At 37.0% G+C, this 14,778-nt stretch overlaps 2 protein-coding genes across 3 annotated transcripts; both read left to right on the top strand.

Annotated features, from left to right (window-relative positions):
- The first annotated feature begins 2,461 nt into the window (after positions 1-2,461).
- LOC113271415 ((+)-neomenthol dehydrogenase-like) lies at positions 2,462-5,267 on the top strand. Its single transcript, XM_026521271.1, has 4 exons — positions 2,462-2,714; positions 2,843-3,107; positions 4,058-4,252; positions 4,586-5,267. The coding sequence occupies exons 1-4, from the start codon at positions 2,617-2,619 to the stop codon at positions 4,979-4,981; spliced, it is 954 nt and encodes a 317-aa protein (XP_026377056.1). The 5' UTR covers positions 2,462-2,616; the 3' UTR covers positions 4,982-5,267.
- A 234-nt stretch (positions 5,268-5,501) lies between these two features.
- On the top strand, positions 5,502-11,751 carry LOC113271414. Of its 2 annotated transcripts, XM_026521270.1 has the most exons (5): positions 5,502-5,931; positions 6,274-6,655; positions 6,744-8,966; positions 9,192-9,435; positions 11,071-11,751. In XM_026521270.1, the coding sequence occupies exons 1-5, from the start codon at positions 5,818-5,820 to the stop codon at positions 11,087-11,089; spliced, it is 2,982 nt and encodes a 993-aa protein (XP_026377055.1). In that variant the 5' UTR covers positions 5,502-5,817; the 3' UTR covers positions 11,090-11,751. The 2 variants fall into 2 exon arrangements, with proteins under 2 accessions (XP_026377055.1, XP_026377054.1); XM_026521269.1 differs by having other exon boundaries at positions 6,744-9,435.
- The last annotated feature ends 3,027 nt before the right edge of the window (positions 11,752-14,778 follow it).

The raw sequence follows: 14,778 nt of genomic DNA, 5'->3' as shown, positions 1-14,778 counted from the left end.
GAATGGGGGTATTTGAGACGATAGTTCTTGTCTCTTTCGTTCAAAGTAAAGCTAGTTCACGTGTACATACCATATTAAGCCAAAATATGCAATATGAGACGCTGAAAGTGAAAAAAGCAAATAAAAGAGTTGGTGGCATAGACGAGTTTGCTGTTGAAATTTATGTGGAAGTGCGGCGGTATTTGGCAGCGATAACATGGAATAACGCAGCAAGAATATAAAAGTAAGCCCATCAAGTAAAATGAGTTAAGATTGACTCGTGGCTTGGAAGAACATAATGTTTTTCCATTACATTGAAGCGTATCAGTTTGAAGGAACATTGAGGCATGTTAGTTTCAAAGGCGTGTGAAGAGGATACCTTGTCCAAAGTGACGGTGGGATGTCCCGGGTAGTCCTAAGTCATGACTATACCAAAGTCATGCAATTCAATCAAGGTGTTGGGACAAGCAAGCAAAGAACAGCAAAGTGCTGATTCTTTGGCATACAAATGATGCAAGTCCAAGAAGGTGAAGCTTGCAATATGATTTGGAAATGGATGATGCTTGCAAAGTGCAGCAAAGGCTATAGGTTTTGGCACATACCAAGAGTGGTATGGAATCATAGAGTGCATACCTTAAGGCATGACATGATTTGGCATAGGCGCATATGATTGAAGAATGGGTCTGAGTCTTGTATAAGTCTTATTATGTTGCGAGGTGCAACTAAATTTGGAAAGTGAAGGAAAAAGACTATGGCATTGATCAATGTGATCAGTTGGGATGAATCATTATTTGCGTACACTTAGGTACAAATGATTCGTGCGAAGTTCAAGCCTAATTCAAGGAATTGGCAAGAAGAATTTCAATTTGCACTTGGGTGTTGATATATGATTTGCAATGGAGTTGAAAGCGGTCTCGACGCAACAACAAAGTTCAAGATCAGTAGGATCAATGAAAAGACAGTAAAGCTAAGCGGTGCTGATGCTAAAGCATAGAAGTTGGCTAAGGGAATTTCGCAAAACCTAACAAAGATTGTTGAATTTCAGAAAGGGTTCTGAAAGGGCATGCAGCGAAGATTGAGACCAGCATAGCGAGTATACTTGGTTGAGCTCAACGAGGACGTTGAAAAGATTATGGGGGAGGTCTATGATCGGTCAGGAAAGTGACGCACAATGATTGCGCGTTACAACTTAGTTGTCCAAGTCAGTGATGCACAAAAGTTGCATGTTACTGCATAGACTGTCAAGTGTTAAGATAGCAAGACCCTGCAGGGCCAATGACGCGCAAAGGTGGCGCTACACTATAAAGGACATTGGCTATGTAATGAAGCTTATTGGACGACAAAATGAAGCTTCATTGAGGGATTGGCAAGACATGGCCAAGTTGTCAAATGCAACATGCGATGTTGGAATTAAGGCATATCCATGGAATTGAGTTGTCCCAAACTCAAAGATGATGCAAGAGTGTGGAATAGGCCAAGAGTTGGCCTATGCATTAGCCCAAGGCTGGCCAAAGCTTGGACAGTGCAAACAAGCTAGTAATGTGAGAGTGCGCATTACTATTGTCAAACAAGTTGGCTAAGTAAAGCATATGAGGCAAGAATAACCAGAATGAGCTAAGGAAGTGCATACGATGATTGAAGCACAAAGATATCCAAGATGATTGAAGCGCAAAGATAGCCATGCATTGGATCAAGGCCAAGTTCAGTAAAGCGCAACAATTGTGCAATATGACTCAAGTAACAGTTAGGAGTTGGTTATTGTCTTTGCGAGCATGCCAATGACAAGTTGGAACGGTTATAAAGTGTGTTTATAACCATATTAGAGTGTTCATAACCACCAAAAACAGGTGTGGCACCAATTGGTGTGACAACACAAAAGGTCGCAGTTGAAGTTGGCGGTTATGGAAACTACTTGGACACTTGGCTGTCCAAGGCTGTGCAAGCGTTGCACAAAAGTCTTGGCATGATCCTAGTAGTATAAATAGTATAGAAATCAACAATGTTGGTGTTGTTCGTTTGAGAGATGAACCACTGATTGTAAGTGTTAGGCATTCACCAAAGAAGGTGAGTGACTTGTTTTGGTCCATGTGATTGACTTGTTTATATAATCTTCCTTAATACAATAAAATGAGTTTATTGTGTTATATCTTTGTGTTCTTGTGTTGCTGATTTGTGTGAGATTGTCAAATGAAATTGATGCATGGCAAACCTCTTATACTGATGGGGGCATAAAGAGTTAGAGGGAAAGAAGATGAAGACTTCCATTGCTGAAGACTTAAGAGTGAAGACAGATACATACTTTGATGTAAGTATGCAAGGCTGAGTACTGATAGGAGAAATCGATTCACTGAACCATAGAGTATTGCCGGTCATGTCCCATGAAAATTTTCGGCGATTAAATAGGGATGTGACACCTACCAAGATAAAATGAAATTTGCTTTTGGATCAAAGTTCGGCAGGAAAAAAAAAACAAAAAAAAAGTATGAGCACAAATTTAGTTTATTAACAAATGACAAAGAAAGAAAAAATAAATATGGACGGGCAACTGTTTAAACTTTAAAATGGGTAGCGGCAGTCGATCTTCAAGACGCATGTTATTTAGCCGACTTTGCTCTGAGATCAAAATCCCACTCACAAATGGGGAAAAATCAAAAAGGGAGGGCAAAGGAGCGAAGAGAGAAGAGACGTGAAGATATTTTCGAGCAGAGAAAAATCCCTTACACTGACCAGCAGAGGTAATTTAACAAACACATCTAGGGCAAAAAAATGCAAAACCCTCCTTTACATATTATTTTTTGTACTTCATCCCAAATAAAGCTGAATCCCCAAATTGAAATCTAGGGTTTGTATGTCTTGATTTTAGGTGGTGGTGTTCAGAAACGTTAGCTGTAGTGACTGGGTCTAACAGAGGAATTGGTTATGAGATTGCTAGACAATTAGCTACTCATGGTCTCCATGTTATTATTACATCAAGAGATATCGATAGTGGCAAAGCTGCAGCTAATACGTTACGGCGAGAACTTGAAGGAACTAATGTTGATGTACATCAGCTGGACATTCTGGATCCTTCATCAGTTACGAGTTTTGCTGAATGGATACACCAGACTTATGGTGGCATTGATATTTTGGTAAGTAATATTGTGTAAGCTCGTTACAAGTTTCAGTTGATTTGAGTTCATCTAGTATGCGGTTGGTTTTTGGGTAATGACTTGTACAGACTATCACACTTTGTCTCACTACCCCCGCATGTTAGGATCTCACCCTTCCTATGGGCACTCATTCAAAAGCTGCAGTTTATTTCAGTGCAGCGTTATGTTTCCAAGCAACCATTTTTGTTGCATTTGTATATTCTTTCAATCCTAAGTATCAAAGAGAAATATCTCTGTTGAGTCAAGTAAGAATCCACTGTATAGGTGACTTCATGCATCTAGTACTTTGCCTCCGAAAGGAATGACATTTTTGCATCAGCGGCTGGATGCATCAAGAATCTAAGATGAAAGGAATGACCCACAGCTAGCTAGTTCCTGTTCATGTCTGATGACAGGATGATGCAACCAGCCTTCACACATGAATATGTGGAATGCATAAATACTCATGGAGGTGAATTCCACTGAAACTACTTTTTGAACCTTTTGTCATGTTGCTAATACACTAGAACCTTACAGAGGCCAATATCCCTTATCATTTCATTTGTAAAAGGCTAGCAACTTCATTAGGGGACACCTTCCGTCTTTAGAGCCAACAGTACTGAAATACCCAGCTGATAATCCTCCAGTAATGTTCCATGAAATCGTCTTTTTTCCTTCTCCATCTCTGACCCGAAAATCCTCAAGTTGCTAAATACTGATGATCTGTAACTGATGAGTTCGAAATACTGATTATCTTTTAGGAGTGAGATGAGTTCGAAATACTGATGATCTGTAACTGTCAGCCAGAGGCAGTGCTCGAGCACTTTCATTTCCTTGTATGGTGCTGTTGTCGGTATAACACTTTATTATGAATCTAATATGGAAAAAATTGAGCAAGATGAAGTGGATTCTGGTTACCTTTTTTGTTAATTCTTCCTGTTGCTGTGCAGGTAAACAATGCTGGTGTTAATTACAACCTTGGGTCTGATAACTCTGTTGAGCATGCTGAGAAGGTTATAGCAACAAACTACTATGGCACCAAAAGGATGATTGAGGCTATGATTCCTCTGATGAAAGCTTCTACTTTTGGTGCTCGTATTGTGAATGTGAGCTCCCGACTTGGTAGGCTGAATGGGAGGAGAAATGTAAGTCTGTATAGTCTAATCTGGTAATCTTTTTGTAGGTATCCTTTTTTTTTGTCTGCAGATGGATCATTTTCATATTTTGATGTATAGGCGGTTTTTTCTGCTTTTCAGTTCTTTATTTCATCATTTTCTTGAACAAGCCATGCCTAATCTTATTGAAACCGTGACTCTCCTAGTAGTTAATTCACAATGAACCTTTTATACTGATTTCTAAACCGTTTACATGATATTCTGGTCCCTTTTATTGATTTTACGTTTCTGGCCTTTGTAGGTATTAGAAGGATTCTTATTTTTTGATATATGAAGGATTCTTATATGCTAAAATGTCGGCAGAGATTAGGAGATGTCGCCTTACGGGAACTGCTAACCGATGAGAGCACTCTCACTGAGGAAGTGATTGACAGGACCATGGCTAAATTTCTTGAAGAAGTGAGAATAGGGAGTTGGACTTCTGGGTCATGGCCTCAAATGTACACGGACTACTCCTTGTCAAAACTTGCCGTGAATGCTTACACACGGTTGATGGCCAAGGCACTCTCAAACCGTCTAGATGGTCAAAAGATCTACATCAATTGCTGTTGTCCTGGCTGGGTGAAGACTGCCATGACAGGTTGGGCAGGAAATAGTCCAGTTGACGATGGTGCTGACACAGGGGTCTGGCTTGCGCTCTTTCCTGGCCAACCAGTCACAGGCAAGTTTTTTGCTGAAAGAAGAGAAATAAACTACTGAAGTATGAGTAATCTGAGCATCTGCATGTCACTTCAAGCTTGTCATGCTACTCGCATTAGGCTAAATTTGACATCCCAATCTAGCGAGTTGTTATACTTGCTTGGAATCATTCATTTAAGAAACTCAAGTTGGTAATTGTTATTGTTATTGACATCCCAATCTAGTTATACTTGCTTGGATCTGACATCCCAATAAAGTTGGTAATTGTTATTGACATCCCAATTGTTATTGTATAAAGTTATGAACATTGTAAATTTTATCGTTTAATGTATATCCATGCCCGATAGATGATGCTATTCAAGACGCCCAAAACTGATCTCAAAATCACCACTTGTCCCTATCCGAAAATGCTTCCCTGAATGTCAGTTAACATGAGACTGAGGGACAGAGAGGCCTACTTCGAATCAAGAGTGACTGGTAGTTGGGAAAACACGCCGCCAAATATCATAATGGGTACATGGATCAGATTTTGTATCCATACACATTAGCACACAACGGATTAGAGGGAAGTATCATTTTTGTCTGGACTTTAGTCGACTAAAAACCTAGGTGGTGGGCAAAGTAATCTCGGAACAACTGCCACGAAAGCAGGACGTGGGAGAGAGGGTCATGGATAGCTTGATTTGCATCAAAGTTGTTTACGATTTGCATCAGTTTAAGATTCACCACTCTTGGAGCAGAAGCGCTCGCACCTGCCCGATTGAGCGATTGTTGCTCGCAAAGGCCTCACAGACTGAGCTGTATGAGTTACTGAAAACACCAAAATTCAAAACTCAAATTAAATTCTGTTTCGCGCTTTTGCAGAACTCCCACTCTGAACCTCTCTCTGAATAACCATGGATTATCATAGCCTAACAAGAAAGGAACTACAATTTCTGTGTAAGAAGAATAAAATTCGAGCCAACATGACGAATTTCGCAATGGCTGATACCCTTTCTTCTCTCCCCAAGGTAACTCCCTTATTCTGTTCGCTAACATCTGATTTCATAACCTAATTCCTATTTTAGCCATAATATATAGCGGACTGATGCTTTCAATGATTATACATGATTAATTGTTCCCCATTTTTGAAATTTCAGGGTTTTTAATACTAATTTTTGTAATTTTCCCAATTAGGGTTTTTGATGACGTCATTCTTGGATTTACAGTCGTTGTTATGATTTAGTGATACTTGAAACCAATATATTTAATTTAGATCAACTTTGGTGTTTTTTTATTTTTGACATGGAACTCTAGTATAAGCTTTCTTAGTACCAGAATCATATATTTTCTCTAATTTGTGGTTCAATCAGGTTCATGGACTTGAAGGCAATGGAAACTTCACACCAGAGACTCCACTACTCACCAGCACCAGCAGGAAGAGTAGAGCAACTGCAATAAAGCCTCTATCTGATTTGGCGTATAACAACGAACCAATGTCTTCTAATGGTGATCTCTCTAGACGTACTTTTTCACCCTTAACAAACTTGTATCGCTCAGATATCATACCCAAAGAGGTCCATGTTGTTGATCATCCACACGGTACAAGGCTAGCGAAAAGATTGAAGCTGTCTGCTCAGAAGGTAGGAGGAAGAAATGATGCTATTAACATTGAAATGTTACCTGGAGAAGAGAAGAATGAGGAGATGGGAACGAAGTATGAAGTAAATGATGATGTCTTACCGTACAACGAGGGTAACAATTAAAACTGTGCTGTTGCTTCATATTCTCTACTTAATACTTATGTTTGAACATCTTGATATAATGGTGGTGTATTTTTCAGGAAATAGGGTCAAGGTTTCTAATCAAGAACAAGATGAAGTTGGTACTGGAGATGTATCTTATATGGTCTGTGCTGAATCTTTGAAGTTGGAAGTTCATTTAAATGGTAATAAGGATGCTATTATCGAAGAAACCTCTACCACATCGATCATGGGGGGGGTCTCCAGGGATAAAATTGGTTGTTCTCTAAATGGATGCAGTTCTGACGTCTCTATTGCTCCTATGGTATCTGCTAAAAAATCCTTGAACATAGCTCGTACTCTTGTTGGATGCACATCTGACATCTCTTCTGCTCCAATGGTATCTAAATCCGTGAAAGTTGTATGTGATCTTAATGAAACTTATTTAATGGGTGAGGAAACCACAAACATCAAAGATCCAAATGAAGACATGGAAAGTAAAGATGAAGCCGTACAAGTCAATGAACTTTCTCGAACAGTGGAGAAAGCTGAAATTTTGGAATCTTCAAATCTTGATGATGAGAAGAGCAAGCTCATGTGTGATATTGAGCTCTGTAATGTCAAGGTAACTGAAGTTGAAGCAGAGAGCAGTTCTAATGGTAATGATGACATTTCAGATGCTGCTGAGAAGTTATCCTTCTCTCCGTCAGTCACTGGTTTAACTGCCAACCAGATTCCAGTGTATGTTGCAACTCCTACCAGAACAACTACATCGGATGATAAGGTTCAAGGGACAACCTCCTTAATCTCATATACCAAATCGATCATGGGTGGTGTCTCCAGGGATAAAATTCGTTGTTCTCTTAATGGATGCATTTCTGAAGTCTCTTATGCTTCTAGAGTATCTGCTAAAAAATCCTTGAGCATAGCTCGTACTCTTGTTGGATGCACATCTGACATCTCTTCTGCTTCAATGGTATCTAAATCGGTGAAAGATGTTTGTGATCTTAATGAAACTTATTTAATGGGTGAGGAAACTATAAACATTAAAGATTCAAATGAAGATCAAGACAGGGAAAGTAAATATCAACCCATACAAGTCAATGAACCTTCTCCAACAGTTGAGAAAGCTGAAATTTTGGAAGCTTCAAATATTTTTGATGAGAAGAGCAACCTCATGTGTGATATTGAGCTCTGCAATGTCAAGGTTACTGAATTTGAAGCGGAGAATAGTGCTAATGGTAATGATGACATTTCAGATGCTGTTGAGAAGGTATCCTTCTCTCCATCAGTCACTAGTTTAACTGCGAACCAGATTCCAGTGTATGTCACAACTCCTACCAGAACAACTACATCGGATGATAAGGTTGAAGGAACAACCCCCTTAATCTCATATGCGAAAAAGAAAGCAGTTACACTTCCTATCATATCTGCCGGGAAATCCATGAACATTGCTCGTGCTTTTGTTGGATGTACTTCTGACTTGTCCTCTGCTTCTATGGTATCTCCTGAGGAATCCGTGAATAATTCGCTAGTTCGTTATAGATCTTCTCTGGTGGGGGAGGAAACTGAAAACATTAAGGATCCAAATGACCAAAACATGGAAATTATAGATCAACCCATAGAAATCAATGAAGTCGTTGGATTTAAAAGCGCACATAATTTAGAAGTGAAGTTCAATGATGAGGATGAGCTTAGTAATCTCGAAGGCACCGAAGTTGAAACAAAATATGTTGATGAATCTTTTCAAATGGTGAAGAAAGCTGAAGATTTGGAAGACTCAAATGTTGATGATGGAAAAATTAAGCTCACATGTGAGGTTGGGTTCTGTGATGTCAAGGTCACTGAAGTTGAAGAGGATAGTAAGGAGGACTGTTCTAATGTTAAGAATAACATTTCAGATGTTCTTGAGAAGTTCTCCCTCTCTCCTCCATCAGTCGCTGGTCCAATTGTGAACCGGATTCCAGTGCATGCCGCAAGTCCTACTAGAGCAACTGTATCCGAGAATCATGTTCAGGAAACAACTCCCTTAATCTCATATATTACGAAGAAAGCAGTTACAACTCCAAAAGGTTCCATCGAGGTTTTGGATGACAAGAGGGGGATTAATGAAAGAGGCAAATGCAGTGCAAGTACTTCTAAGGTGGTAACTAAGTTAGTAGCTGAACAAAAGCATAGCAAATGTGAAAACAGTTCTCAAGGAAAACTGAAACCCACAAGTATAAGACAGTTGAAAAAGATGATTGAACTTACTCACTCAGAAAATAAAAACACCATTGTCGAGCGAAACAAGGAAATAAGACCTGAAGAGCACGAGAACAAAGGTGAAAACAATGAAAGAGACAAATGCAGTGCAAGTACTTCTAAGGTGGTAACTAAGTTAGTAGCTGAACAAAATCATAGCAAATGTGAAAACAGTTATCAAGGAAAACTGAAACCCACAAGTATAAGACAGTTGAAAAAGATGATTAAACTTACTCGCTCGGAAATTAAAACCACCATTGTCGAGCGAAACAAGGAAATAAGACCTGAAGAGCACGAGAACAAAGGTGAAAACACCCTACGGAGGAAACTGAAAGCTACAAGTTTAAGACAGTTGAAAAAGACAATTAAACAACTTATTCAGTCGGACAATGAAAACATCAATGTCAAATTAAACAAGAACGTTGTACCTGAAGACAACGAGAACAAAGATCAAAACTCTGCCGAAAGGGAACTGAAAGCTACAAGTGCAAGACAGTTGAAAAAGATGATTAAACAACGTAGTCAAACAACAAAAACACCATTGCCAAGGTAAACAAGGAAACTTAGCTCTTTTCTAGTGTTCTTAAAGCTAAAAGTGATACTTCAGTAGTCATTCTAGTATGTATAGGTTTACCAATCTTGCAATTTTCTGGGTGTACTCCCCTTTCGATTTTTTGCCCAAGATTATCTGCTCTTTATACTTTACGCATTTGTATTACTTTCTTTCCCATGGTTCTGGAAAAGTGTTGTTCCTTTCAATTAGATAATTGTGCTTGTAAAAATTCAGAGATGCTTTAATTTCTAAGATGTTTTGTAAGTCTAAGTTGTTCAACAAGAAAAGTAATACTTAAAAGGTACTACTGCCTAACATAGAAAACTTGGGATCCCTAGCCAGTCTAAGGTGTAACACTTATACAGTATTTCTTTAATAAAAAAACTCGTATAAGTTCAATAATTTACTTGAATGAAAACTATTGGGGAGTATAAATTCGATCCATTTCCGGGTATCATCAGTTTTCTCTTTTCTCCCAATTTTTTGAATTTTTGTTGAATTCATTTTCCATTAATCCCAAATACCGTTTTGGTCACCAATAAGATGTAATATCTGTTGACATATCTCTATGGAAATTTGTGAGGCTGTTGTTTTGTCCTAGATAGATATTGTTTGATATTGGAAATTTCAGGACATATAGCGAATAGTGGAAAATCATGGAATGGTTACAAATATAATTGAATCGAAGTCTTCACCTATAACCATTAGCATTCTCTACGGTTGCGTACTGTTTTTGCTAAGATTCTGTACGTTGTAGTTAAGCAATGTATCATAAAGACTTTAGATGTCATGAGGTTTTTCTCTTAGAGGACATTGGCTAATCTGTCCCTTAGAGTCTAAAGACTGGTCTCACTTTTGCTTTTGGAATACTGGCCAGGTTAGTGTGGGTGTAGACTGTAGATGTGGCTATATAGTTAAGTATACTGGAGACTTAAGGTGTGACTTACATTACTTAATATGTTTTTTCTAAAGACAGAATTCTCATTTTGAATTTGTTTTTTATAAATTTCATTAATCCCTGACAATAGATATGTTACCAAAAAGTTGTAATGCTTAAAAACTGACTGGAGAAATTTCATTATGGAAAAGTGTATCTTGGATGCTTGAAGTTAAATAGCATAAACTGAAAACATAAGAGACCATCAACTCGTTCTCTTACAATGATTTAACTAGTGGCTTTAATCTATTAGAGTGATAACATTTAGTTATTGCCTTTTGGACAACTTGACAGTTGCATTTGGTCATTATCACTCATGTTGTTCAATGTTGAATATTTCTTTGGATGGCCTATATGTAAATCTTCCTATTGTGACATCTACGATCTCTTATTTGTTATCAATGAAATTATGAAGCATTCTAGAGGTTCCCTTAATTAATATTATAAATTCCTTTTAACTTCACATATTAACTGCAGCTACTTTGTACTTGGCCGCGTATTTGAGCTGTTAGAAATTAGAATGACATATAAGACGTTCGGATGATTTTGCACTTTTGAACATTATTCATTTTGATTTTACTTATGTGTAGCTGCATAGGTTACTTCACTGTCCTCGATGTTTGTAGAATTAGAAATTTCAAAGTCGCAAATTGAACTCTTGTTAACCAAAATCTCATTGTGTTCTGTTTTACAGTCTAATCTTGGCAGAATAACTTGCAAGGGCCAGTGTTTTAGAAGTTACTAGAAGGCTGCGTGTGAGGTTTGTTGGTGCCGAAGGTGTAGTCTTCTCCAAACAATGCTTTCCCTTCTCCGGAAACTTTGTAAATGATACATCTATACAAACACATATTTAAAATATCACATGACTTTTAAAGCTGTATAATGCTTTATAACTCATGACAAAAATATAGGGTTCTTCGTAAGCTTTGCTTTAGAAGTTTTGGTGTTTTTTGATTTATTGTGTTGAAATTGTGCCACGATCGCGCCATCTATAGGTATAAGCATCACTGTGCACAGGCAAAAGTCGCTAGTGCAGTCGTGAGAAACTACATGATATCTACTGCACAACACAAATCTCTAACCCAGAATGCCAACCAGGAAGGATGAAGGATGAAGGATGATTCTGAAGAACTCTTTTTATGGTGAATAAGTGCAGTTGTTTTCCTTCTGTTATTTTGCTGGGTACCCCTTATTTTATCATCAGCACTTGTGTTATGACAGTTTTTGATGTGTTCCAGAATTTTCCTGTTGTGTTGGTTCAGTAACTTCAGTTATATAACTTTTTTTTGTTTGAAATACTGGAGTCGCCACATCTGACAGTGGAACCGATTAATATTCATTAACTGGGTCAGTTAATGCTTTTTTGGCTTGTGATGTTCAGGGTATTCAGGCCTTGTTCAAATTTATGATTTTCTTTAACTTTAGCATCATTTTGGATTAGATTGGATTGACTAACAAAATATCTCATTCTTTCGTTGGATTCTAAAACTGCCGATAAGTGATTAGTGAAGCTCTTCATTGCACGTTCTAGATTTATCACAAATACGATCTCTTTCTTCCATTGGGTTTCAATTTCTAATATGTTGAGATTAAGAATAATACACTACAGTACATATTTGATATTATTAGGGAGTAGACAGTATAGTTAGTGCAGAGAGTGACACCGAGAAATCAGCTTATTTTTAAATCCACCCAAAGTCAAATAAGCTTGACATAAGTCAGCTTTCCCCCTAGTAAAACCGGCTTTCCCCTATCAATTTACTTGATTTAATGATTATCTTATTTTTATGGGTTATATATAATAATTATACTTAATTTCATGGCGTATGACTAATGATTATAAAGAACTGCTTGCTTAGGTTAAGTACCTGTTTTGAACAGGTTATGATTAATAAATGTGTGGACCACGTTTAAGAAAAGCCATATGATATATGGAAAATAACCTAGATCGAATTGTAGAAGAGCCAGCCATCAGTCGTCGGTGGATGATGATTGGTCATGGACCTCATGGTCAAGAAATCTCAAGAGTCATTCATCATCCAATTCAAAAGGAAGGATAAATAGGCCCACCGCTGTTTTTTTTTTTCTTTCCTTTTCCTTTTCTAATTCGTTTCACAAACATACGATAATTTGTTGGCATAATAATTGGGAAAGCAAAGATGATTATGATTGATCACAAAAGAACAGTTTCAAATCAAAAACTGCACAGGTTTTTTCTGTAGCTCAATAGAAGTCTGGGCCTGGGAGAGCCTGACTGAAATGAATAACTAAAGACCCCAAATTTAGAAAAGCACAAGCCCTTAGGTGTGCAACGTCCCGTGGCAACGTATTTTTTGATTTGGTGTGCGTGGAGCTTCTTCCGTCCCGTGACGGAACTTTTTTCATTTGGTGTGTGGGGGCTTCTCCTCTACCGTGGAAATATGTTTTTGATTTGATATGGCGGGGCAAATACATTAAATAGGGAGAATATGTGCAAATTTTATTTATTCTTTTCTTTAACTTGGTGTGCGCGGGTCTTCTTTCCGCCACGTAGCGATGCATTTTTGATTTTGTGTACGCGGGGTTTTGCCCTGTCCCGTAATGTATTTTTGATGTGGTGTGGCGGTCAAAATACATTAAATAGGTGGAGAACATGTGTAGATTTTATTTATTTTTTTCTTTTATTTTCACAAAAAATATGTGGCTTTTTTTCCCTTTTATATATTAATTCGGAAAAAAAAAGTCATAATATAGTAGTCACTCGGTTCCCAAATTTGATTTGGACTCCTATAAAATTTCAAACACGGTAAGTTAAGTTTTCTTTTAAGTTTGTAATATTTAGACCAGTCATATGTTGCCAAATATCCTCACCTAAATATTGATTTTGGGTTCTCTTTTTAATATTTTTCCTATTCTTTTTAAACCAATCATGCGTTGCCAAATGTCTTCACCAAAACGCTCCTTTCACAAAACTCAAAAAAGACATATTTTGGTCGATCGAAAGGAAGAATTTTTTCTGTAGCTCAGTAAAGATCCGGACATGGGAGAGCCTGAATGAATAACTAAAGCCCCCAAATTTAGAAAAGCATAAGTCCTGGTTTGGTTATGGAAACCATACGGATATGGACAAATTCTGAAAATGGTCATGTATTGAAATTAGAGACATTTTCCACTAAAATGATCTATTTGATTTTGTATTTTGTCCCATTAATAGATGACATATCTCACCAATCAAGAGATATTTATAAAATTATCCTTTTAATTATTGTAATTATGAAAAATATGTATAACTTGATAGCCATGTTTACGTTCATTACATATGTATTTTAGAATGCTTTTCAACCGTATAATATTTATGAATATTTGTGGTATAATTTGAGAGATAAATTATAGAAAATTTGTTGATTGGTCCTAGGCCCATATAGTTATTTATAGTAGGGTCCAACCGGAATTTTCTATTATTTGGAGGTCCAAAATTAGTTGAAAACATTGAAATGACCATAATACCCTCTACTGCCAAACGTGTGTGCCTACACCATCATTATATCGAGTACATATCTTCTACACTACTTATAAATTTGAGTACATATCTTCTATACTACACTGCTTACAAATTCGAGTACATATTTGTTGCACTGCTTACAAATTTGAGTACATATCTTCTATATTACACTGCTTACAAATTCGAGTACATGTCTGTTGCACTGCTTTTAAATTTGAGTACATATTTTTGTACTACACTGCTCACAAATTCGAGTACATATCTGCTGCACTGCTCACAAATTCGTGTATATTTCTGCTGCAGTTCTTACAGGTAGAGTATATGTCTATTAGAATAAATGAAAAATAAATTAGAAAACATATTACATCACATATATTGTAGGATCATACCAAATTAATCTCTAATATTTTTTCAATACAATATTAAATCATATAAAAAATAAAGGAAAACCTATATATGCACAGTAAACACAGAATAAGCTATACAAAGCTAGCACATATTTCAGTATTTCGCATACGTACTCATGGATCAAACAAAAAAAGGTGGCAAAATATGGATAAAATAGAATCAAGAGAAGTTTTTATCAGTACGACGTATACGTGCTGCATATTCATGAACTAAAAATCGAAGAATTGATGAATCCATGAATATAACATAATCAAAGAACATATTTCAGTAATTTGCATACGTACTCATGAATCAGTTTTATTTCGGTATTCTATATATGTACTGCCAAAATCATAAGAATTAACTGACTAAAATATATGTATAAAACTGATTCAAAAAACAGTTTTTCAGTATTCAATATATATACTGCTAATTCACTATCTAAAACAGCTCCATGGAGAAAAATAACAGAATCGAGAGAGTCTTATTTCAGTATCACATATATGTACTATGGATGAAACAACAACAAATGAT

The sequence above is a fragment of the Papaver somniferum genome, chromosome 4 (genome assembly GCF_003573695.1).
Source record: "Papaver somniferum cultivar HN1 chromosome 4, ASM357369v1, whole genome shotgun sequence".
NCBI classification, from domain to species: Eukaryota; Viridiplantae; Streptophyta; class Magnoliopsida; order Ranunculales; family Papaveraceae; genus Papaver; species Papaver somniferum.
The sequence above is the reverse complement of the archived record's forward strand: the minus strand, read 5'-3'. Positions and strand labels throughout refer to the sequence as shown.